The sequence below is a fragment of the Mesoplodon bidens genome, assembly GCF_964165515.1.
Source record: "Mesoplodon bidens genome assembly, chromosome: 10".
Lineage (NCBI taxonomy): Eukaryota > Metazoa > Chordata > Mammalia > Artiodactyla > Ziphiidae > Mesoplodon > Mesoplodon bidens.
Window position 1 is genome coordinate 46,574,582 of NC_138172.1, and position 22,821 is coordinate 46,597,402.

Genomic DNA, 22,821 nt, shown 5'->3' on the forward strand with positions numbered 1-22,821 from the left:
TCCAGGAATGTGAGAAAATAAATGTCTTTTGTTTAAGCCACCCAGTCTGTGGCAGCCCTAGCAAACAAATGTGCCCATGTCCTTTCCATGTGGCCTGAACTTCCTCATGACATGGCAGCTATGTTCCAAAGGCTACCAGAGAGACAGAGACAGAAACAGAGGTGTAGATGCTATGTCTTTTTTAAGACCTAGTTTCAGAAATCACATCGTATCGCTTCTGACATATTTTATTTATTAGCAGTGAGTCATTATATTATGCCACTAAGTGAATCACTAAGTTATTCAAGGGAAAAATAATTCAACTTCACCTTTTGAAAGAAGGAGAGTAAAATAATTTGCAGATCTATTTAAAATCATTACCATCATCATCATGTTCATCACATAGACTTTAAGATGCTGTCAGGTAAGCCAGGTAGAAATATGCCCCAAGCAACTTGATCAGAAGTGTGGATCTGGAACTCAGGACTAGAGGTGTGGATTTGGGAGTCATCCACATATAGAAATAGAAAGGGAATATGACCCCAGAGGAAGGGAGAGGACTCAGTCATGAGGAATGCCAAACCCAGCTTGGTGCTGCATAAATACTTGATTTATTGAAAGTATTGGTTAAGGCTTCAAAAAGACAGCTACTCAGCCCACCTTGGGTATTTACTACAAAGGAAAGTACTTGTTTTTTCCCAGTCTGTCAAAGCTTCCTACCAGCAAGTAAAGCACTACCTAATGCTCCATAACCAGAATAGTTTTTAAAACATGATTGGCTCATAAAATGAAACATCATCCTTGTCTGCAAACTGGGTCCTAGAGGACCCACAGGCTATGTCCTTTGCGATCTTAACCAGAAGACTCTGCTTTGTCCAGAACTCAATCCCTTCCCACCTTTAGTAATGGGCTGCTTTCTTGGGCTGCTTTGTGTCTCTTTCCATCGGCTGACCACTGCTGACTTTCTTGTAGAGCAGGGTTCCCCAAGCCCTGGGCCTCGGACCAGGACGGGTCCTCGGCCTGTCAAGACCTGGGCCACACAGCAGGATGTGAGCAGCGGGCAAGGGAGCAAAGCATCCCCACCTCCGCCCCCCGCCCCCTCCGTGGAAAAAGTGTCTTCCGCGAAACCGGTCCCTGGTGCCAAAAAGGTTGGGGACCGCTGTTGTAGAGAACGGTGAACTCAACCTAGGAGCTTTTTTTAAAATGAAATACGACTTAAATTTAAATCCTAAATTTAAAATACATGTTCATTGCGGGGGTGGGGGAGAAATATATATAGGTAATGAACAAGATGAAAATAAAAATCACCTATAATCTCACTACACAGGGCATGTGCTGACATCCTTCTGGACTCTTTTGCACAAATATACTCTTTTTAAAAAGGGGTCACTTTGAATGTTTTGGTGCTTTTTCAAAATTAAATATGATATAATATGAAATAACTTCCAAGTGTTAAGTGAATATTATTTTGCAACATTCTTTTAAGGATTTCTCAGATGGTCCATGATGTTATTTAATCAATCCTGTATGGCTAAGGACCTAAGAAATGTCCATGGTTTGTTTGTTTTTTTGTTTCTTTTTAAAAACTTTTAATTTTGAAATAATTATAGATTCATAAGAAGTTGCAAAGATAGTAGAGAGAGGTTCCATGGAACCTTTTATCCAGTTTCCCCCAATGGTTACATTTTACATAATTATAGTACAGTATCCAAACCAGGTGTTTGACGTTGGTATAAAGTTGTGTTTGGTTCTGTGTCATTTTATCACATGTGTAGATTTGTGTAACCACCACCACAATCAAGTACCTGAAAGATCTCCCTCCTGCTACCCTTATATAGTCACACTCACCACTTCCCCCTCTACCCCACCCTAACTCCTGACAACCACTAATCTGTTCTCCATCTCTACAGTTTTGTCATTTCAAGAATGTCATATAAATGGAATCATATATATGTAACCTTTTGCGATTGACATCTTTTCACTCAACATAATGCCTTTGATATCTATCCAAGTTGTTGCCTGTATCAATTGTCCATTCCTTTGTAGTACTGAATAGTATTCTATGGTATGGATCCGCTATGGTTTGTTTAACCATTCATCTGTTGAGGAACATTTTGTTTGTTTCCAGTTTTGGGGTATTACAAATAAGGCAGCTGTGAACAACTGGTATAAGTTTTTGTGTGAGTTTTCATTTCTCCGGGATAAATGCCCAGGAGTGTGATTGGTGAGTCATATGGTAAGTGCATGTTTATTTTTTTTAAGAAACTACCAAACTATTTCCACCAGCCATGTATGAGAGATAGAGTTCTCTGCATACTCACCAGCATTTGATATTGACATTATTTTTTAATTTAGCTGTTCTCATCATGGTATTAATTTGCATTTCCCTAAGGGCTAGTGATGTTGAGCATCTTTTCATTTTTCATGTATTTATTTGCCATATATATCTATATCTATATATATATACATTCAGTAAAATGTCTATTAATGTCTTTTTCTAATTTTTATATTTATGGTCCAGGATAGAGTTTATTTTAATATATATACAGTGGGTGTTTGAAAAAATGTGTATTCTTTTGTTGTTTAATGGAGTGTTATGTAATGTCAATTAGATCCTGTTGGTTTTTGGTGTTGTTGAGCTTTTCTGTATCCTTGCTGACTATTTGCTTAGTTGTTCTATCAGTTGTTGAGAGAGGATGTTGAAATCTCCAACTGTAATTACAGGTTTGTCTATTTCTACTTTTAGTTCCATCAATATTTGATTCATTTATTTTGAGGCTCTATTGTCAGGTACATTCACATTTAGGATTATTATGTCTTGTTGGTGAATTGACCCTTTTGTCATTACATAATATCCCTTCTTATCCCTGATGATTTTCCTTGCTCTTGATTCTACTTTGAAATTAATATAGTCACTCCAGCCTTATAACTTATTATCATTATAAACAACACTGTTCAGCCTTTGCACTCATCCACACTTATTAGAATTTCTTGGTTAGAGGTCTGTATGTTTTTAAAGGCTTTTGACCATATTGTCAAATTGCCCTGCATAAATTTACGAACTTTTACTGCCTCACCACTTGGGCCTTATCATTTAAAATAATTATAAATGAAATACAGGGTTTTCCCAATTCGAGAGACAGAAGTGTTATCTCATAGATCAGTGGAGGTGCAGGTAGTCATAGTTGGTACACATCTAAATGAATAAAATTTTCATCTATACTAGCAAAAAGTCAAGAGGTCTAAAATTCATAAATGAAGAAGTAAGGAGATATATATATCAATATATATGTCGATATATATATATATATATACCGACAGTCGGCAGTAAATGCCAAAATGAACAGCAGCCATAAGACTTGGGAATGTTGCCTTAAGGAGCAGGTCGGTCCTGGTGGGATAGAGTGGGGCTGGGGGATTGGAGCAGAGGAATGGTGCTTTTGCACATAAGTCCCCCGTAGTATTATATATTTTTTAAAAGCATGTGAAAGTATTAATTACTTTGATTTGATAAGTGACATCTGCTTGTTAGTTTAACTTGCATTTAAGTTTATTATCAGGCCTCCCATAATTGTATAAACTTTACATCAAGCAAAACCGCCTCTCGACGAGCAAACTACAACTCCCAGGATTCTGCGGATTGAAGGAGCGGTCTGTCACCGGACGCAAACTGCAATTCCCAGAATTCCGCGAGCCAAGGAGGTGGGTCTGGCCTCGGGCTCAGGAGGCTGAACTCAAGAGCCTGCGCACGTGCACAGGTGACGCGCGGACTCGCCAGCTGGGCAGGCGCACGGAGGCCACCTGCGAGCCCCGCGGCGGCTGACCAGACGGCGCGGCGGAGCCTGCACCCCCTGCCTGGACCTCCACGGCTCAGAGCGGGCGGCGGGGGCGGGTTCGGCCAAAGCCAGCTCCTCGGAGGGCCGGCCTGGAAGCTTCAGCCTCGCGGAGCCCGGCTGCGGGGTGCAGGTGAGATGCGCGCCCTCGCGGCGGACGAGGGTTCCGCCACCCGGCTGGGTTTGGAGTTGAGGGAGCGGCCCCCTGACGTTCCTCGGGTGGGAACGACCGGAGCGCTGGGGTGGAGAGGAGCCGAGGGGAATTTGCAGATCGGAGGAGTGACGTGTGATGGGGCTGAAGGAGGTGCGGGAGGTAGGCGAGGGTGAGGGGAGGTGGACCCTCGGGTTCCAGGTGCTGCGGGCCCTGGCGTGTCAGCTGAAGCCCTTAGCTCAGGACTGGCACTGGCAGCGGGTGCCCACGCCCTTTTGCTGGAGAGATGGTGCGCATGAGGCGCGGGTGGCGGGGAGCCAGGCAAGGTGCACCGAGGGGGCCGGGGCCTCCTGAGTTCCCTTTGGAGGCAGTACCTGGGCAAACCACAACGGATCCCTGGGCTCCTTGGGGCTCCATAAGGTGCCTACTGTGTGTCTAGTGATGAGAGCCTGCCACGGCCTGCTTGACAGTGCTGGGGTAGCCTCTGAAGGAGGGACCCGATGGACTCCCGGCCCTATCATGTGTGTAGGAACCCGTCTCGCGGTCACTGATGGGAATCCTCTGCTAAGGTCTAGGGTCTTCAGGCCAGAGTCCTGCACCTGGTGGTGGGCGGCTAGGGTTGGCTTACTTTATGACAACCAAGCCTCAGAACCTACTTTGGGGGGAAGGGAGAAGGGAATGGAATCGGTTATGGGGTGAACTTGATAGGACTTGGTGGCTAAGAGCACAGACAGAACAGGGTTCATTCACCAAATGTTTACTGTTACATGTGCTGGGCCTTCAAATCCTGGCCCTCATTTACTAACTGTGTGCCCCTGAGCAAGTCACTTATCCTCTCTGAGCCTCTGTTTCTTTTATGGAGATAAAAGTACCTTCATCACAGGGTTACTGTGAGGATTAAATGAAATCATGCTGCACAAATCCGAAGCCCAGTGTCTGGTGTACAGTGAATGTGCAGCAAATGTCAGCACTTAGGGTTGCTAACAACAGAAGATGTTAGAGGTGAGATTGGAACCCAGGTCCGTCTCACTGGAACTAGCTGCTCCCTCTGACTCTCATGGATCTTGGAGATCTTCAGCTCATCCTTTTACAGTACAAATATGAGAAATGAGTCCCACTGGGTGGCAGAGCCAGGAAAGAGCACAGGTCCCCTCTTCCCTGGGGATGGACAGCACATCAGTTCCTGAGTCTTGGGCCCCTGGGTGGGGTGGGGTTGGTGGCGAGGAGCAGCAGAGTGGAGATCCTCAGCAAAGGGGAGGATGGGGTGCTGGTGACGGTGAGTGTGGCCCCCCACACTGTGGCATGTGAGCATTCTGGTGGTCTTGATGTGGCAGGTGTCAGAGTGTCTTTCAGACTGACTTTCTGGTTGGCAAGTTCTTGCCTCTGAGCCTTGCTTTAGAAAATATTTAGCAATAAACACAGGCTTCTAGTGAATATTGAGCTAACCAGAAAATTAAATTACCAAATGCGCCAATCCCCAAGGGTCCTCGTTACTCTCGGTTGTCAGTGGATACTCTCCCCCAGGACCTGCTTATCACCTGATAGGTTTTTTAATTGGGTAAGATCATGAGCACGAAAGGCAGAGACCACAAATGTCATCGTAGGCTTTGAAGTCAAACTTGGGTTCAGATCCCAGCCTCACCACTTAATAGCTGTGCATCATGGGACAATTCACTTAACGATTCTGAGCATACTTCCTCAAACGTGGAATGAAATTGGTAACACCTGTTTTAGATTTGTAAGAGGGAACAAATGAGATAATTCATGTCAAGCACTTAGCATTTTTCCTGGCCTAGAGTAAGGGCCAGTGAATGGGAGTTATAGCATTATTATGATTAATAATAATTCTATAAAAATAATTGTCAGGCACTGTGCTTTGCCTGAGTTGTCTCTTTGAATTCACAAGACCACCCCGTGAAGTAGGTATAATTGTGTCTTTTTTCAGACCAGGAAATGGAGGTTTGCAGGGGTTAAGAATTGGCCCAGGCAGACACAGGGCAAATACTACATGATATCACTTAAAGGATAAATTTAAAATAGTCAGACTCATGGAAGCAGAGTGTGGAATGGTGGTTGCCACAAATTGGGGGGAGGGGAATGGGAAGGTATTAGTCAAAGAGTGTAAAGTTTCAGATAGACAAGATGACCAAGCCCTAGAGATCTACTGTACAGCATAGAGCCTATGTTAACAATACTGTATTATATACTTCAAATTTTGCTGTGAGGGTAGAGCTTATGTTAAGTGTTCTTATCACAAAAAAATAATAAATAAGAGGGCAGAGGAAACTTTCTGAGGTGATGGATAGGTTATGGCATAAATTATGGTGATGGTTTCATGGGTATATACTTATCTCCACACTTATCGTGTCATATACATTAATCATGTACACCTTTTTATGTGTCAAAAAAGTAAAAAGAAGAATCGGTCTACAGTTACGCAGCTGCTAAGTGTCAGGACCAGAGCTCATATCCTGGAATCTCAGCTGCAGAACTGATGCCATTTAATTCCCTTCCTCTGCTGCCTGGGGTCTTCACGGTTCTCAAAGTCCACCTGTGACCTGGGGCAGCCTCCAGTGTTACAGCAGGGGGTCTTGGACCGCTTGGAGAAGAGGCAGGATCCTGCAGCCTGGCTGAGTGTGCTTCCTCTCCAGGTCTAAGGTTAGCCGAGGCTGGAGGGTGAAGCCTTAGGAAGAGGCAGCCAAAATGAGCCCTGTGGCCCCCAGAGACTCTCATCACTGGACCACAGGGCTGGGAAAGGGTGTAATCTGGGTGAGACCCAGAAGCCTGGTTTTGAGAAGAAATGATCTTGTCTAGGGGCTGGGAAGAGTCCTGGAGCCATGTACTTCTTCTGAGCCCGATGTCTGCTTCGGGGAGGGGGTCCGCCTGCGAGCTGTGGGTGTGAGGACAGCCAGCACCCTCCTCTTTTCATCTCAGCTGCCTGTGAGAGTTCCCACTGCCTCTCAAGACCTTTTATAAAATAAAGAGTTGGAGCAAATAATTTCTAAGGGCTCTTTTAGCTATAAAAAGCGGTGGTGGTAATTCTAAATTGGTGGATTAACCCTGTCAGCACAGCACCGGGGCAGGTGGGATAATTATCACCCTACTGTGCTCTCCAGACCTTCCTTGGGGTGAGAGAATGGCCACAGCTCCCTGAGCCACCTGCCACCGCCGGGAATCTCTCTGCCTGGCCGGGTGGGGAGTAGTTACACAAGAGAAGCCTTGGTTGCTAAGTTACAGTTGAGGACCTGTGGGTCTGCATTTCCAGAGCATCCACACCTGCTCTGCCCTTGAGTGATAAAAGCTCATTGCTCTGAGGTCTACCCTGCTTCTCCATCACCAATTGTACCTCTGAGTCTGAAGCACTGTGGACCCTGGAGTCAGACACAGGTTTGAATGCTGGTGCTCCTGCTTGAGCTGCAGGACCTAGAGGAAAGTACTTAACCCCACGAAGCTTTAGTTTTTCATATTAAAAGAAAATGGAGATAATACGAGTACCTGCATTGGAGGGCTTTTGTGAGGCTTAAGTGAAAAGGGTCAGAGAAAGGGCTTAGAACAGTGCATGGCACATAGTAGGTGCTTGGTAAAGTAAGATGGTGGTAGCATTAACATCCACCCCCTGCCCAGAGGCCAGCATCCTCTTTTCCGGACGTGTTCAGAAGAGCTATCGATCCTTCCATGTTGTCTGGCTCCCCTGGGTACATACTCAGGGCCCAGGGTGTATCAGGGAATCACACCTTTCACTCTGCCAGTGATGATGACCATCAGTACAGTCTTAATGCTAAGAGTTGTTTCCTTTCTCCACTTTTAAAAGCTTAACAGAGGGCCCCTTCCTGGCTGGGCAGTGGGTACTCAGCCCTGGGCCAGGCTTCAGGGAGGGGTTGGGGACCTGGTCTGCTGTGCTGTCACTATTACTGTTGTCCCCAGTACAGACCCTTGGGTCCGGTTGTTTTAGACACACCCAGTGACGAGACACATCACAGGGTCCTTCAGTAGTGGGGGGTTTGTGACAGGAATCATGGCACATCCTGGGGAGCTTCAGGGGTTACCACCATTATACTGGGTCCCAGGGCTTCCCAGAGGGATGTACAGTGGCTGCTGTGAGGAGCCAGAGAAGCAGTCCGGCCTTGCTCTGCTCAGGAGTTCACTTCTCAGGAGACCTACCTTCTGTCTGCGGGCCTGTGGGTGTGCACATCTGATACAAGCACCACCACTGGATCTGACCTCTTCAGGGTCTCCCACCAGTGGCTGCTTTAGACCCAGGCTCCACTCGCATCCATTTAGCTGTGGCCTAGAGACCTGGGCTGGTTTTTTGCCACTTCAGCATTATAAGTGATGCAGCTTGTGTGGGAAGGTGTCAATTGGGGAACCTTTTCTCAAAAGGGACTTAGAGTATGGCAGCCTTCTTCGTGTGCCCCAAAACATAGGCTTATGCATTGTCTTAGCAGAAGCTGGGAACAGGATTTACTAGCCTTTATTGAAGGGGAGGGTTGTTCTTGGTTGTTTACCCTGGGTTGGACAGAAATGCCCTGCTGGGTATTTAGAAGCAGGGAATTGCAGAATTGTGGAGTGTTAGAAAAATCTCAGAGGGGTCCTTCTTAAAATTGAGTGCACACTAGAATCACCTGGAAGCTTTTTTAAAAAAAAACACAGGTTCCTGAATCACCCTTCAGAGATTCTGGTTTAGCAGGTCTGGAGGGGGCCCCAGATTCTGCATTTCTCGTATCCCATGTGATGCTGATACTGCTTTGGGGGACCCCATGTCCAGCCCCCGCCAACCTCACAGGTTGACCTTGGTTTACTGGACCACTGCCCAGCAAGGGAGAGGCTCACTGCCTTACAAAGTAGCCGATCCCTCAATGTTAGAACACCTCTAACCCTTAGAGAAGCCTCTTCCTGCCTCCCACGCTGGAGTCCCCTCCCTGTGACTGCCCCTGCAGGCCTTACTTTAGTGCCCCGGAGTGGCCCACACCAACGTGCTAGGTGCAGAGTGGCAGCCAGCTGCTGGGAATTACAGGTACCTGAAGTCCGCCCTTCAGCCTGGGGCCTGGGTTGCACATGTCACCGTCATGCACATGTGTCCACTCTGTTAGAGAGGGGTGCGGCCCCCACTCTGGAGCAGCCTCACCCTTGCTGCACAGCCCCTCAGGTGCTTGAAGAATGCCCAGGGTCCAGGGGCTTCTCTTCCACAAGGAAGGGGCCCTACTCCTTTGAGCATCCTACACAGGACGGGGTTTCTGGATCCTTCCTGATCCTGGCTGCCCCACTGGACGTTTCCCAGAAGGACTCACATGGAATAGTCTCATATTAACAATTAAGCACGTAGACTCTGATTCCTGACAGAGGTCATATCCTCAGTCTAATCATGAGGAAACACCAGACAAGCCCAAACTGAGGGACATACTAGAAAATATCTGACTCTATTAAAAATTGTCAAGGTCATAAAAGGGAAGGAAAGACTCAGAAGCTGCCCAAAATAGGGGAGACTAGAGAGACATGCCACCTGGCTGCCAGACTTCATCCTGGTTTGGATTCTGCACCACAGAATAGAGACCACGGATTCATAACAGTATCATATCAATATTAATTTCCTGATTTTGCGTCATATGAGAGAATGTTCTCATTCTTAGGAAATAGATGCTGAAGTGTTAGGGGTTAAAGGGGCAAGACATCTTCAGGTCATTTTTAAAATTTTTTGGCTGCGTTGGGTCTTTGTTGCTGCGCACGGGTTTTTCTCTAGTTGTGGCGAGCGGGGGTTACTCTTCGTTGCGGTGCGCAGGCTTCTCATTGTGGTGGCTCCTCTTGCTGGGAGCACGGGCTCTAGGCACGTGGGCTTCAGTAGTTGTGGCTCACGGGCTCTAGAGCACAGGCTCAGTAGTTGTGGCGCACGGGCTTAGTTGCTCCGCGGCATGTGGGATCTTCTCGGACCAGGGCTCGAACCCGTGTCCCCTGCATTGGCAGGCGGATTCTCAACCACTGCGCTACCAGGGAAGTCCCTCCGGCTTATTTTTAAACAGTTCAGAAAAAGAGAAAGAGAGAATGGTAAAACTAATGTGTCAAATTAGCAGTTGTTGGATCTGGGTGAGGATGTAGGAGAGCTCTTTGTATTATACCTACAACTTTAAGTCTGGGATTCTTTCCAGATAAAAGGAAAACAGATAACAGAGATGACAGACCCTGTAGCCACCCTGACTGCGTTAGAGTCTCAGTGCTGCTTCCTGGGTGACCTTGGGCAGGTTTCTAACCTCTTTGCTCTTTGGTTCTACCATCTATAACATGATGATCATCATGTAAATTGGAGAACCTGGCACCTAGTGACTGGCCAGTGGATGTTGGCTCTGATATGATGATGAAGGAGGTGGTGGAGTTGGTGGTGGTGATGGTGGTGATGAAAGGGAGGAGTTGAGGGTGACACCTTGGTGATGAGGCCAAAGGAAAACCCAAGCCGAGGCCTGTCACCTCCCTCCACTCACTAATGCTGGGCTCCAGACTCCCTGGGTTTTTGGCAGGGACTGCTGTGACCTGGACACCGCATGGCTTCCCCCCGCAGAGGGTTTCACCAGTGGTCACCTGAGCCCAAGGGGCTCCACTGGTGAAACACAGGTCTCCTGGCAGCTTCACGCCCTGCCTTCTCCGGGCACTGGCCACACTTGCCCTGCAGCCTGAGCGCCCCACTGTCTTATAAAGAGAGTGCCCTTTCAGCTGTGCATGACTTCGGGCCTGGCCATCACTGCCCTGGGATGGGAGAGGAGCCTCTGCCTTGGTGGCCTCATGACTTTCTTGGTGGGCAAATGTGAGAATTGGGCATAGTGATGTCTGCTGTGGCTGGAGGTTTGTAGCAGTCACTGTCAGCAGGGATGTGTGGACACCTAACAGGGATACTCGTCTTAGCCCCCAGACCACCAAAACACCTCCAAAACCTTTCTCAGAACTCCCTCACCCTGAGTAGCCTCAGGCCCCACCAGTGCCATTTCCTGTCGGGCACACTTCTTCGTTCTTTGTGAATGTTTTGTGCCTCTTGTAGTGAGTGGCCTTCTGACCCCCTTGACGAATTCAGTCTTCTTACATTGGACCTGAGGGCCCAAATGGATCTGTGTACACATTGGGGACTGTGCATTTCCTGTAAGAATTGTTTTTATTTGCATTTGCAGTTTCAGTAGAAAACCTGATGCAGGCGTGTTCTGTGTCACCTGGGGGAGCATCACAGCAGAGATTCACACGATTCTGTTCTCTGTTGCATCCCTGTTTGTGACCACATTGGTGTGTAGTATTGCTTTTCTGTTTTGCCAGAAAGGGCCAACACAGGCCGCTCTAACTTGCAAGTGACCCATGGGTGCCAAGCAAAAGCCAGGCGGTGACACAGCAGGCTGTGCAAGTGAGGGTTTCCGCGTCGGTGGTAGGCTGGGCTCACCTCCGTCTGTTCAGCTGTCCTGCCTGTGCTGAGCGCCGTGAGCCCTGGCTGTCCTCAGCGAAGCCGGCCACTGCGTATCGTACCAGAGTCACACGGACTGGAACTCTTGCTCCTCTGGCCCCCACGCCCAAGGAGTTCCATCCTCTTTAATTGATAAGGAAGCAGAGTCACTATCTTTAGCTTGACCCAGGATTAATGTCTGCAGCTTTGCCTTGCTTTGCCTGTTATACTAAAGCAAGGAGTTATTATCCATGTTAAATTAACTTTTTAGTCTAAGCATGTGAACTCTGAACTGAATGTTAAATATGCCTGGTCAATTAAATGTTAGGTTTTACAAGGAGTACTCAGAAGCTGCCAACATTTTGCCAAAGGGTAAATGCTTTTGGTAGAAAACCTGATGTCTTGTCAGTGTTTCTTCAGGTTTGTCAATAGCATTGGATGGAGATCTAACTTTGGAGCCCATAGAAGCATGATGTTAGGAGTGCCAGTTCTACACACTGCTTCTGGTAACAATAAATAGGAGGGGGAGGGCACAGGGGGAGAGATCATTCTGAGGGTGTTTGAGTTATTAGAACTTGTTTGCTTTTCCTAACTCACAACGTGTGAGACACATCAGTGCAGGACAGAAAGCTTCCATAATTCAGCACTAGTAATTCAGGCTGCATTTGGGATAAAAGCATTTTTTTTCAATAAATGACAAAATAAGAATTCTATGATTTTCAGTCGGGAGTATGAACAACCCTTAAAAGTAAGATTGTTATACTATTAATATAAAACCTTCTGCAGGCACTATTGCCACCCCACATCTTGCCGTGGGCACTGCTGGTCTTCTGAGCCTGGGTCTGGCAGGTGCTGGCAGTCCCAGCTCCCCCCATCCCCACAGCCCTGCTCCTGGGGAAGTGGCCGGTGAACAGCGGCTGGTCCTGGTAGTTGGGAACCCACTGCAGCTGGCGAGGCCAGCAGGAGGGGGCTTCACTTTAGACCAGAGCTTACATCCTTGGTCCCATTGTACCAGCAACAATAAGGCCAGCAGCCCCAGCCCTTGGGCCTACCTGTCATCTTCACTCAAGTTGAATAGTTGCCAGAAATGACAGATAGGACATTTCACATTTTAAATGGATTTCTGGTTTCTCTGGAAAAACCAGAAGGGTAGTGTTACAGACTGAACTGTGTCCCTAGCGAATTCATGGTGGAAGTCCTAAGACCCAATGTGACTATATTTAGAGAAAGGACCTTTAAGAAGGTAATTAAAGTTAAGTGAGGTCATAAGGGTGGGGCCCTAATCCAATAGGACTGGTGTCCTAATAACAAGAAGCAGAGAGACTAGAGATCTCTTTCCCTCCAGCACACACAAAGAGGTCATGTGAGCACACGGTGAGAAGGTGGCCGTCTGCAAGCCATGGAGAGAGGCCTCAGGAGAAACCAAACCTATCGACACTTTGATGTGGGACTTCTAGCCTCCACTACTGTGAGAAAATAAATTTCTCTTGCTTAAGTCACCCAGTCTGTAGTACTTGGTTATGGCAGCCGGAGCAGACTAATACTAGTAGGTACCACCGGGTCACTTTCCTGCCAGGCCCTCATCAGCCTGAACTTTAACCTTGGCATTTGGTCTCCGGGTCACACTGCTCGCTCCTGGCTTCACTTTCCCCATTGGCTCTTGGCCTTAGTAAGCATGTGAGTCTGTACCCCCCACTCTAGGCCTAGAATTCCTGGGGCTTTTCTCCTTCTCAGATGCCAGGGCCCTTGTGAATGGCTTTTCTGTGCCTGTGTCTGGAGCCGGGCAGGGCGCCCCAGGAGGGGAGCCTGCACCCAGTGCTGGATGAGCAGCCTGGGATGGGAGCCTCCACAGTGGTGGCTCCTCCTACTGCCCGGCTCTTCCTGTGCCTGCAGGTGTGGCAGCATCACAGCACCTTCCTCCGGTGCTTCCTGGAATACAGGGGGTCCTGGAAAGGGGGATTTGCCGTCTGTGGGGTTCTGGTAGTAGGTGTCTGGTCTAGGAGCTGAGTAAAGCAGTGTTTGGAGGGTGAATTCGCAGTGACCTCTATCTGCGTCGGTTTCTAGAGGGCTGTTTTAAGCACGTTTTTAATGCCTTATTTCTTTTTTCCCCTTTCTTTTGAAAAATATTCTTGTTTTTTTTTTAGCTTGAACCCATTCTTCTATTTATTGACTTGTCAGCAAAATTAAAGAAACAATAGCTAGATAAACATCTTATATCTACCAAACTTAAGTAGAGTACATTTCTGATGAAAATAACACTGAAAAGATACCATTGAGGGCTTCCCTGGTGGCGCAGTGGTTGAGAGTCCGCCTGCCGATGCAGGGGACACGGGTACATGGCCCAGTCCGGGAAGATCCCACACGCCGCGGAGCGGCTGGGCCCGTGAGCCATGGCTGCTGAGCCTGCACATCCGGAGCCTGTGCTCTGCAACGGGAGAGGCCACAACAGAGAGAGGCCCGCGTACTGCAAAAAAAAAAAAAAAATATATATATATATATATATATATATATATATACACCCTTGAAAAACCTTCTTGCTCTGTCATTCTTTGTCCTGGCTGAGCCAGTAAGCTCTCTGTGCCCCATATCCATTGGGTCCTAAATGTGGAGCCCGAGGTAGAGGAAGCAGAGAATGACAAACGTGGTGACATTTTAGTCCCCAGGACCTCCATGCCCCGAATGCAGAGAAGATGAGGTCCCAGGGGTGCCTGGGCTGTTAGCGTAGACAGTGCTTACACGCTCTGTGTTCAAATACCGACGCCGTCCCATGCAAGCCAAGGGCCTTGGGACACATTACTTAGCTTCTCCTCACCTCTGTGTCCTGATCTGTGCGATGGGGAAAATGTTACAGGTGCTTTGCTAGCCGCTTAGATGTTGGTTTTCCGATTAAATGAGGAAATGCATAAATAATTTCTAAGTACCCTGCCAGCATAAAATGTTGAGGGTGGCAGGGGTTCTGCATGTTAATTTTGTACTGAAAACTGGCTGCTCAGACCAGGCAGAAGCGTCTTCTAAATTTATGGGGCCATCTTCACAGAGAAAGGAAACAAGTCATTAGGAAGACGGAGCAAAGCTGGGAGATTATGAGGGTGCTCCCCAAAGCAGTCGGGGCTTCAGCCCTTTTGGGAATTGGTCTAAGGCTATACAGTTTGGTACCTATTTTCGTTCACTGTTAATTTTAGGAGCCCTAATGGAAATATAATTATGACAGCTGATGTGCTTTGAGGCCTGTTTAGATACTCTACATGCTTTAGCTCACTTATTCTTACAACACCCCGAGGAGGTTATTCTTCCCATTGTACAGATGAGGCCATTGAGACTTAGGGTGGTGGAGGGACAGACATGCCAAGATCATAAAGCCAGCTCACATGTAGTCTGAAGGAAGGTGAGCGTGAACAAGAGCCTGGGAAGAATTCTTGACCACCACCGTTAGGAAGGAGGCTTGAAATCTCCTCTGCCGTCTTGTGTGTGTCCTCACCCCTGCGCTCGCCCAGACTGAATGCACTTCCGTGGTGTGGGAAAGCTGCCAGGGTTCCCAGCTTCCTAAGCAGACTCTTCTCTCATCCACCTGATGATGCTCTTCCTCTAGGGAGCCTTCTGGGTGAGACCAGTGGGAAACAGATTTTTAAGCAAAGGCCAAATGAGTGTCTCATCAGGATGACCCAGGAAGTGATCAGGAGGGGGGTTAGGCTGGTCTCACTGGACAAGGAAAGCTTGTCGCCTGTACTGAGGGCCTCTCTGACATCCGTGGGGCAGGAGGAGTGCGTCTAGCAGTGGGGGCCTGGCCTCACCCCCAGCAGTGAAGATGCTTCCTCCATTAGCGCTCCCGAGAACGTGTTCCCTGCCTCTGTGACAGCTGCGCCATGTCAGGTGTTCACAGCAGCCTCTTGTCTCCTCTGCCACAGGAAGAACCTTGAGGACGGGGGTGTCTTTTTTTTCTTTTTTAATGTTTGTATCTCTTGCTCTTACTCTACTCTAACTTAGGCTGATGCAGAACCTCACTCCCGTTTTCCCCATGTTCTCCTAAGTCTTTGGACTCAGGTTCATGAATAGATATAGATAGAAATGGATAGAGATATGGACATATCTTCCTTTGGGTGAGTCAACAGGAAGTTCAGGCTGCCCCGCCCCGCACCCTGCCAGTGCTGCCCCCTGGGGGGGAGGAGCGCCGTGGCTGGCGTCCATCCTGCTTGGCTGCTGGCTGTGCCATAGTGGGAGTTACGTAAGGTCAGTGCCCTGCCTGTCCACCTCTAACCGAGCCTGTTGTCAAGAGACTGAAGGAGGGAATCTCAGGACCTATGTCATGGACGACTCAAGGGCACAGCTTTCCACTGTGCGCCACAGAACCAGGCCTCAGGAGGGGTTGGAGGTCTGTTCAGAGCTTGCCTCCTTGCTGGAAGACAGGTGCTCTGGGCACGTGCCCTTCGTAAGCCTTGAGGCCTTGTTCTGTCTTAGCATGGCCGTCCTCCCCTGGTCTCCCTGCCGCTTACCTCTCCTGGGAGAGGGTCCGCTGATCCAGACCAGGCTTTGGGACAGAGTGGCTTGACAGGTAACTTGAGACATGAGTGGTCTGCTCATAATAAGTGACAGGCTCCTCCCCTCCTGGGACCCCCAGGCCAGGGAGTAGGTGTGCTGAAGACAACACCATCCAAGCTATTGATGCAGCACCTTAGAAGTCCAAGAGGGGCTGTCTTTTCCATGTAACAAGTTTATTTCCAAAGAACACAGTTCTGTAGTCAGCCCTCGGCACCACAAGCAGGGAAGGTGTCTCCAAGGCCATTGAGTTGGCCCCTTTTATTTGCCTCCTTGCCCATGGCCAGTGTTGCTCTTAATCTGCCTCCGTAAGGAGACTCCACTGGGGAAGGTAGCAGGGACACTGCCCTCCTCTTCCAGCAGCCTGGTACCTGGTCCAGAGAAGTTGTATCTCCTCGGCCAGCAGACAGGACTTAGGAGAATCTTGGCTTCTTTAGAGCCAGGGGTCTGATTAATGTACTCTTTGTCTCCATCTGTTATCTTTTGAAAACACTTCTGAGGATTTTGCCTGATCCTTCTGTTCTTCTGGCATCTGCAGGCTACTACGGTGCAATTGGGGGTGGGGGGGTGGTGGACAGACACAGAGGGGGGACCGTGGGGAACAGGCTGGAAGGACTTTATAATAAGCAGTGACTGCCTGAGTTCTTGTTGGCTTTCTCACTACCACACTTTGGCTATTTCACAGCAGGGGAGAGTACAAGGGCAGCTTTCCATCTGTCTCCACGGGGGCAAAATACAGTAATATCTGTGTTAATTAACATTCCCCCAGAAGCAGATTCTGAGACAAGGATTCAAGTGCAAGTAGATTATTTGCACTTGATCGCAATACACATGAACAGGGTAGTGGGGAAATGAGACAGGGTGGGGGAGAAGGCCAGTTCCCACTGCGGGCGACTGTGTAATCCACTTAATCTGTTAGGAGTTCTGGGAGCCAGTGTAGAACACGCCTCTGGGCCGTCTCAGGTGGGGAGGATGGGGGATTTACGTGACCGTTGCCATCAGATGTTGGCGCAGCCCGCTTGGCCCGCAAGTGGTAAAGTTAGAAACCCAGGCAATCTGACCTCAGGGCCCCATGCTTTAACCACCATGCTTTATTTCTAGGGAAATCTTCTGTCCATCCCCAGCAAACCTTTTCTCCCATTTTCCCTCTTGGAAGGGTAACTGGAAAGCCTGAAGCGTCCATGGGAGGTCCACGTGGGCGAGTCTGTATTTGTCCTGCCTTCTGTCAGCACCATTCCGGCAGGGCCTGGGGGTGGGTGGAGGACTTACCATCTGATTAGAAGCCGTCCTTCCCATTCCTCAGGCCCTAAGGCTGGTCTCTGCCTAGTTGCCTTTTGGCCCTGTGCGAGGTGTTCCCTGGTTCCCATAAGCTTTGCCCCAAGGCCCCCAAGCTCAGTGACTTAACTGGGATTGGCTGCTGCACACACATCCCCCCGGCCCTCCTGCCTGCCTGTGGCCCCTGCTCCACCTCCCCACCTGCTGCCAAGCCTGCCTTTCACCACAAGGACACCTGGGCGAGGGGCAGGTAGCAGAATGCTCACTAGAGAGGCAGTGAGTACCTGGGGGCCCAGATGCCTGCTCAGGTTGGAGGTGGGTCTTTCCTCATTTCCTGGGGGTCTTGCTTTCTGATGTTCCCCGGGTGTGTGTTTTAGCTTTAGCTGCTGTGGGAAGCCGTTCTTGTCTACGGTCAGAGCAAAACATGCATCAGCTCATGCCGCACCCATGTGCCTCCCATCTCTCCAGGGAAAGCTTTATTTTATTTTATTATTTTTTCTGAGCATTAATTTATTACTCATCCACTATCCAGTATTCTGTCATTTTGTAATAGTGATCTATTTGATCCTTTGTTTCCTTTTTAACTTTTTCATATGCAAAATGTCAAACAAACTCAAAAGGGATCAAAAAAAGACCCCATCATCATCTTCAACTACCAATATCCTACTGTCTTATTCCATCTCTCTCCATGCCTTTGTTGCTGGAGTATTTCAGAACAAACCACATATGTGTTATTTTACCTATAAATACTTATGTCCTCTTGTTTCTTAAGTTATCTAATTTTTTTAATAACTTTTTATTTTGAAATAATTTGAGACTTACATCAAAGTTACAAAAAACGCTTCACTCAGCTTCCCCTAATGTTAACATCTTACACGACCACAGTATAAGTATCAAAACCAGGAAATTAACACAGGCTTGATACTGTACCATGAACCTTATTCAGATTCTGCCATTGTCCTACTAATGTCCTTTTTCTGGCCCAGGAGTCCACATTGCATTTCGTTGTCTTGTCTCCTTACTCTCGTCCAATCTGGGACCTCCTCAGTCTTCCCTTGGCTTTTATGACTTTAACTCTTGAAGAGTCCTGGTCAGGTATTTTGTAGAATATCCTTCAATTTGGGTTTAATGTTTTCTTTCTTAACTAATGTATAGACCATATTCAGAGTTAGAACTGGAACTAGAACCAAGTTTTCCCCATTTAGAAATATAGATCACGGTTATGTAGTTTGGGCAAGAAGGCTCCAGCAATGAGGTACCCTTCTCAGCACATCATATCAAGGGGTACACGATGTCAGTATATTATTATTGGTGATGGTAATGTTGATTATTTGGTTCAGGGGATGTCTGCCAAGCTTCTCTGCTGTAAAATTTCTATTTTTACCTTTGTCATTAATATGTATCTCATAGGGAGATACTTGGAGACTATGCAAATTTCCTGTTTCTCATCATACTTTCACCCACTAATTTTAGCATCCATCAGTGGATCTTGCCTGAAACAGTTATTGCTGTGATGTTTGCCAAATGGTGATTTTCTTTTTCCATCATTGCTTCTACATTTATTAACTGGAATTCTGTAAGGGAGATCTGTCTCTTCTCCCCTATTTGGGTACACCAGGTTTTCTCTCTTGAGCCGCCTTGGTACTGTCTGTACCACAGAGGTGGTAAGGATAGTTGGTTCCCGTGGCAGGACCGTAGGACACTGGTCAGAAATTGTCAACCATCAGCAATTTAACGTGGTTCAACCTTATAGCAAAGTAGTTCTTAGCTGGTGAGGCTGGGTGGAGAATTTCAGATGGGGACACATATATTTGGAAAAGAATATGCAGCAATATTATTTTACATATTACAGATATAGATATAAAATACGAACTTCAGAAAGTAGAAGTTGATGAAATCCTGTTGTCTTGGGGAGCAGATATGGCAGAAGAGAGTCTTGTGTGTGAGAGATTCTTGGGGGAAGGGGATGCTGGACTTTACAGGTCAGTTTGAGGCATGAAAGAGTTTCTCTGTATTATTAGTGGGTGCATGGGTTTGAAAAGACTGAGAAACGCTGACTGATGCCTAAACAGATTTCTCAGCTACAGGGTTTCTGGGCTTATAGAGACCCTGCCCTAGACATGAACAGGGCTGACTGAAGGCTCAGTCAAAAGCCAGCTGAGAAGGCAGCTGCCCCTGCCCTATGCTCTCACCCCATGGCTGGTGTCAGGTGTTACCCATGCTGTTCCTGTGAGGGCTGAGGGTGAGATTCTTCGATCGTTTGAGCAGTCCTGGGCCTCAGAGCAGGTATGATACCCTTCCTGGTGGTACGGAAAAAATGGGAGCAAATGCCCACAGCTCAGCCAGGGCTCCCTGTAGGTGTGTGTATGTGGGACAGGAAGTTTAACCCTTTGGAGGTTTTGCCTCAATATACAAAACCATTGTCAGTGGTGATATTCAGACACACTGTGGAACACTGAGGGGACAAGTTTCTACCCATCTTTTCATGGAGATCTAAAAACCAGCAGGCGTGATTTCCAAACAGGAGCTTTAAGCAAGAGCAGATGTTCCCTGTCTCCCCCATGCATGTGTGCCACGTGTCCTGAGAAGGGGCACGCGGGGTCCTGGTGTACAGCCTGGGAAATGGGCTCACAGGCCTTCTGTCCCGTATGTGCCCATGGTGAGGTGAAGTCCTTACCTTGCAGTACCAGGAATGTCGGGCCCTTAATGGGGACTTTCCCTGAGGCCTCTTGTCACAGATACCTTTGCTGGTTATCTTTTGCCGCAGCAGTGCTTCATAACAAACAGCCCCAGAATTTCAGTGACCTACAATAAGAAGCACTTATTCAGCTCACATGTCTCTGTGTTGCCTGGTCTTGGCTGGGTTTGACCGGTGGTTCTGATGATCTTGGCTGGACTCAATTACAAATCTGGGGGCCAGCTGAGCCAGACTGAGCATGGCTGGAGCAGCTGTGCTCCACACACAGATCTCTTCTCCTGGGACCAGGAAGTTAGGCTGAACACATTCTTCTCATGGCAACATCCTAAGTATAAAGAGGGCAAAGGTAGTCACACAAGCACTTTTCAAGCCTCTGATGTGTTCTGTCTGCTAACATCTCATTGGCCAAAGCAAGTTATGTGGCCAAGCCCAAAGTCCAGGTGCAGGGATGTATATTGCCCCATGGAAGCAGCAGGGGAGGGAGGGGAGTGAATATTTTTGAACAACGGTCTAGCCTACCGTATCTTCAAATGTGCAGAGCGACGCAAGGATCCAGTGCCGTAGCAGAGCCCAGCGCAATGCCTGGCGCAGAGCAGGCGTTCGGGCTGACTCCAGACACACCGTGCAGACACCTTTTCCTTTTCCTTCTCTCCTCCCGCAGGCCTCTGCTGGTCCTCCGGGTGCCTGCAGGGATGGGTAAAGCCCGCCAGGCCCGAGGTGCTTCCCAGGGGCCGTCGTCTCACTAGGGCCTCGCTGCGGCGCTAGGATGCACCTCTCGGCGGTGCTCAACGCCCTCCTGGTGTCGGTGCTGGCAGCCGTGCTGTGGAAGCACGTGAGGCTGCGCGAGCATGCGGCCTCCCTGGAGGAGGAGCTGGCCCTCGGCAGCCGAGACCCGGAGCCCGCCCCCGCGATGCGGATCGACTATGCAAAGGCCCTGCAGATCCTGACGGAGGGTGGCACGCACATGGTGTGCACCGGCCGCACGCACACCGACCGCCTCTGCCGCTTCAAGTGGCTCTGCTACTCCAGCGAGGCCGAGGAGTTCATCTTCTTCCACGGCAACGCCTCCGTGATGCTGCCCAGCCTGGGCTCCCGGCGCTTCCAGCCGGCCCTGCTCGACCTGTCCACCGTGGAGGACCACAACACCCAGTACTTCAACTTCGTGGAGCTGCCGGCCGCCGCCCTGCGCTTCATGCCCAAGCCTGTGTTCGTGCCTGACGTGGCCCTCATCGCCAACCGCTTCAACCCTGACAACCTCATGCACGTCTTCCACGATGACCTGCTGCCCCTCTTCTACACCCTGCGGCAGTTCCCCGGCCTGGCCCGCGAGGCCCGGCTCTTCTTCATGGAGGGCTGGGGCGAGGGCGCCCACTTTGACCTCTACAAGCTGCTCAGCCCCAAGCAGCCCCTCCTGCGGGCGCAGCTGAAGGCCCTGGGCCGGCTGCTGTGCTTCTCCCATGCCTTCGTGGGCCTCTCCAAGATCACCACCTGGTACCAGTATGGCTTCGTCCAGCCCCAGGGCCCGAAGGCCAACATCCTCGTCTCGGGCAACGAGATCCGGCAGTTTGCCAGGTTCCTGACGGAGCAGCTGAACGTGAGCCACGCAGGCAGCCCCCTGGGCGAGGAGTACCTCCTGGTCTTCACCCGCACCCAGAATAGACTCATCCTGAATGAGGCCGAGCTGCTGTTGGCACTGGCCCAGGAGTTTCAGATGAAGACCGTGACGGTGTCCCTGGAGGACTACGCCTTTGCAGACGTGGTGCGGCTGGTCAGCAACGCCTCCATGCTAGTCAGCATGCACGGGGCCCAGCTGGTCACTGCCCTCTTCCTGCCCCGCGGGGCAGCCGTGGTGGAGCTCTTTCCCTACGCCATCAACCCTGACCACTACACCCCCTATAAGACACTGGCCACGCTGCCCGGCATGGACCTCCAGTACGTAGCCTGGCGGAACACGTTGCCAGAGAACACAGTCACGCACCCAGAGCGGCCCTGGGACCAGGGGGGTATCACCCACCTAGACCGGGCCGAGCAGGCCCGGATCCTGCAAAGCCGGGAGGTCCCGCGGCACCTCTGTTGCCGGAACCCGGAGTGGCTCTTCCGAATCTACCAGGACACCAAGGTGGACATCCCGTCGCTCATCCAAACCATACGGCGCGTGGTGAAGGGCCGGCCGGGGCCGAGGAAGCAGAAGTGGACGGTCAGTTTGTACCCCGGCAAGGTGCGGGAGGCGCGGTGCCAGGCGTCGGTGCAGGGCGCCTCTGAGGCCCGCCTCACCGTCTCCTGGCAGATCCCGTGGAACCTCAAGTACCTGAAGGTGAGGGAGGTGAAGTACGAGGTGTGGCTCCAGGAGCAGGGGGAGAACACCTACGTGCCTTATATCCTGGCCCTGCAGAACCACACCTTCACCGAGAACATCAAGCCCTTCACAACCTACCTGGTGTGGGTCCGCTGCATCTTCAACAAGACCCTCCAGGGACCCTTTGCAGACGTGCTGGTGTGCAACACGTAGCGAGTGGTCCGGCCAGGCCTCGGGAGGGTGGCTGCTCAGGCTTGGTGTCCCTGGGCCCGCCAGCTCCCAGGGGTGGCTTCTGGGAATTATTTATTTATTGAGCAAGCCTGTGCCTCGGGTCACCTTGTTGCATTGGAGGTATGGGGTTCTCAGCGCGCCTCTTTGCACGGGTGTGATGGGACCTCCCCACCCGTTTCTCTCATCCTGAGCATCCATACCCTGGAGAAGGTCCTTGAGGGGGGAGGAAGAGGAGAGTAAGAATCCCAGAGAACCTCTTTGGCTAAGTGATCATGCTGTTTGCTACGGTATCTTTCTGGTTGGTGTCGGGTTTCTGGTAACTGCTAGTAATTGTGGTCCTTTGGGTGGGTGGTACATCAGCTTCCGTCATCATGAAATTCACCTGTAGCCCCATGAAGTGTGTGTTTGGAACATTGA

The 22,821-nt window shown here is 49.5% G+C and overlaps 1 protein-coding gene across 1 annotated transcript; it reads left to right on the forward strand.

Moving 5' to 3' along the window:
- The first annotated feature begins 3,579 nt into the window (after positions 1-3,579).
- Positions 3,580-22,821, forward strand: POMGNT2 (protein O-linked mannose N-acetylglucosaminyltransferase 2 (beta 1,4-)). Its single transcript, XM_081246478.1, has 2 exons — positions 3,580-3,945; positions 20,539-22,821. The coding sequence occupies exon 2, from the start codon at positions 20,644-20,646 to the stop codon at positions 22,384-22,386; it is 1,743 nt and encodes a 580-aa protein (XP_081102604.1). The 5' UTR covers positions 3,580-3,945; positions 20,539-20,643; the 3' UTR covers positions 22,387-22,821.

What these genes read in the sequence shown, in the direction of transcription:
- POMGNT2 (XM_081246478.1), top strand. Translation starts at nt 20,644, where the DNA reads ATGCACCTCTCGGCGGTGCTCAACGCCCTCCTGGTGTCGGTGCTGGCA.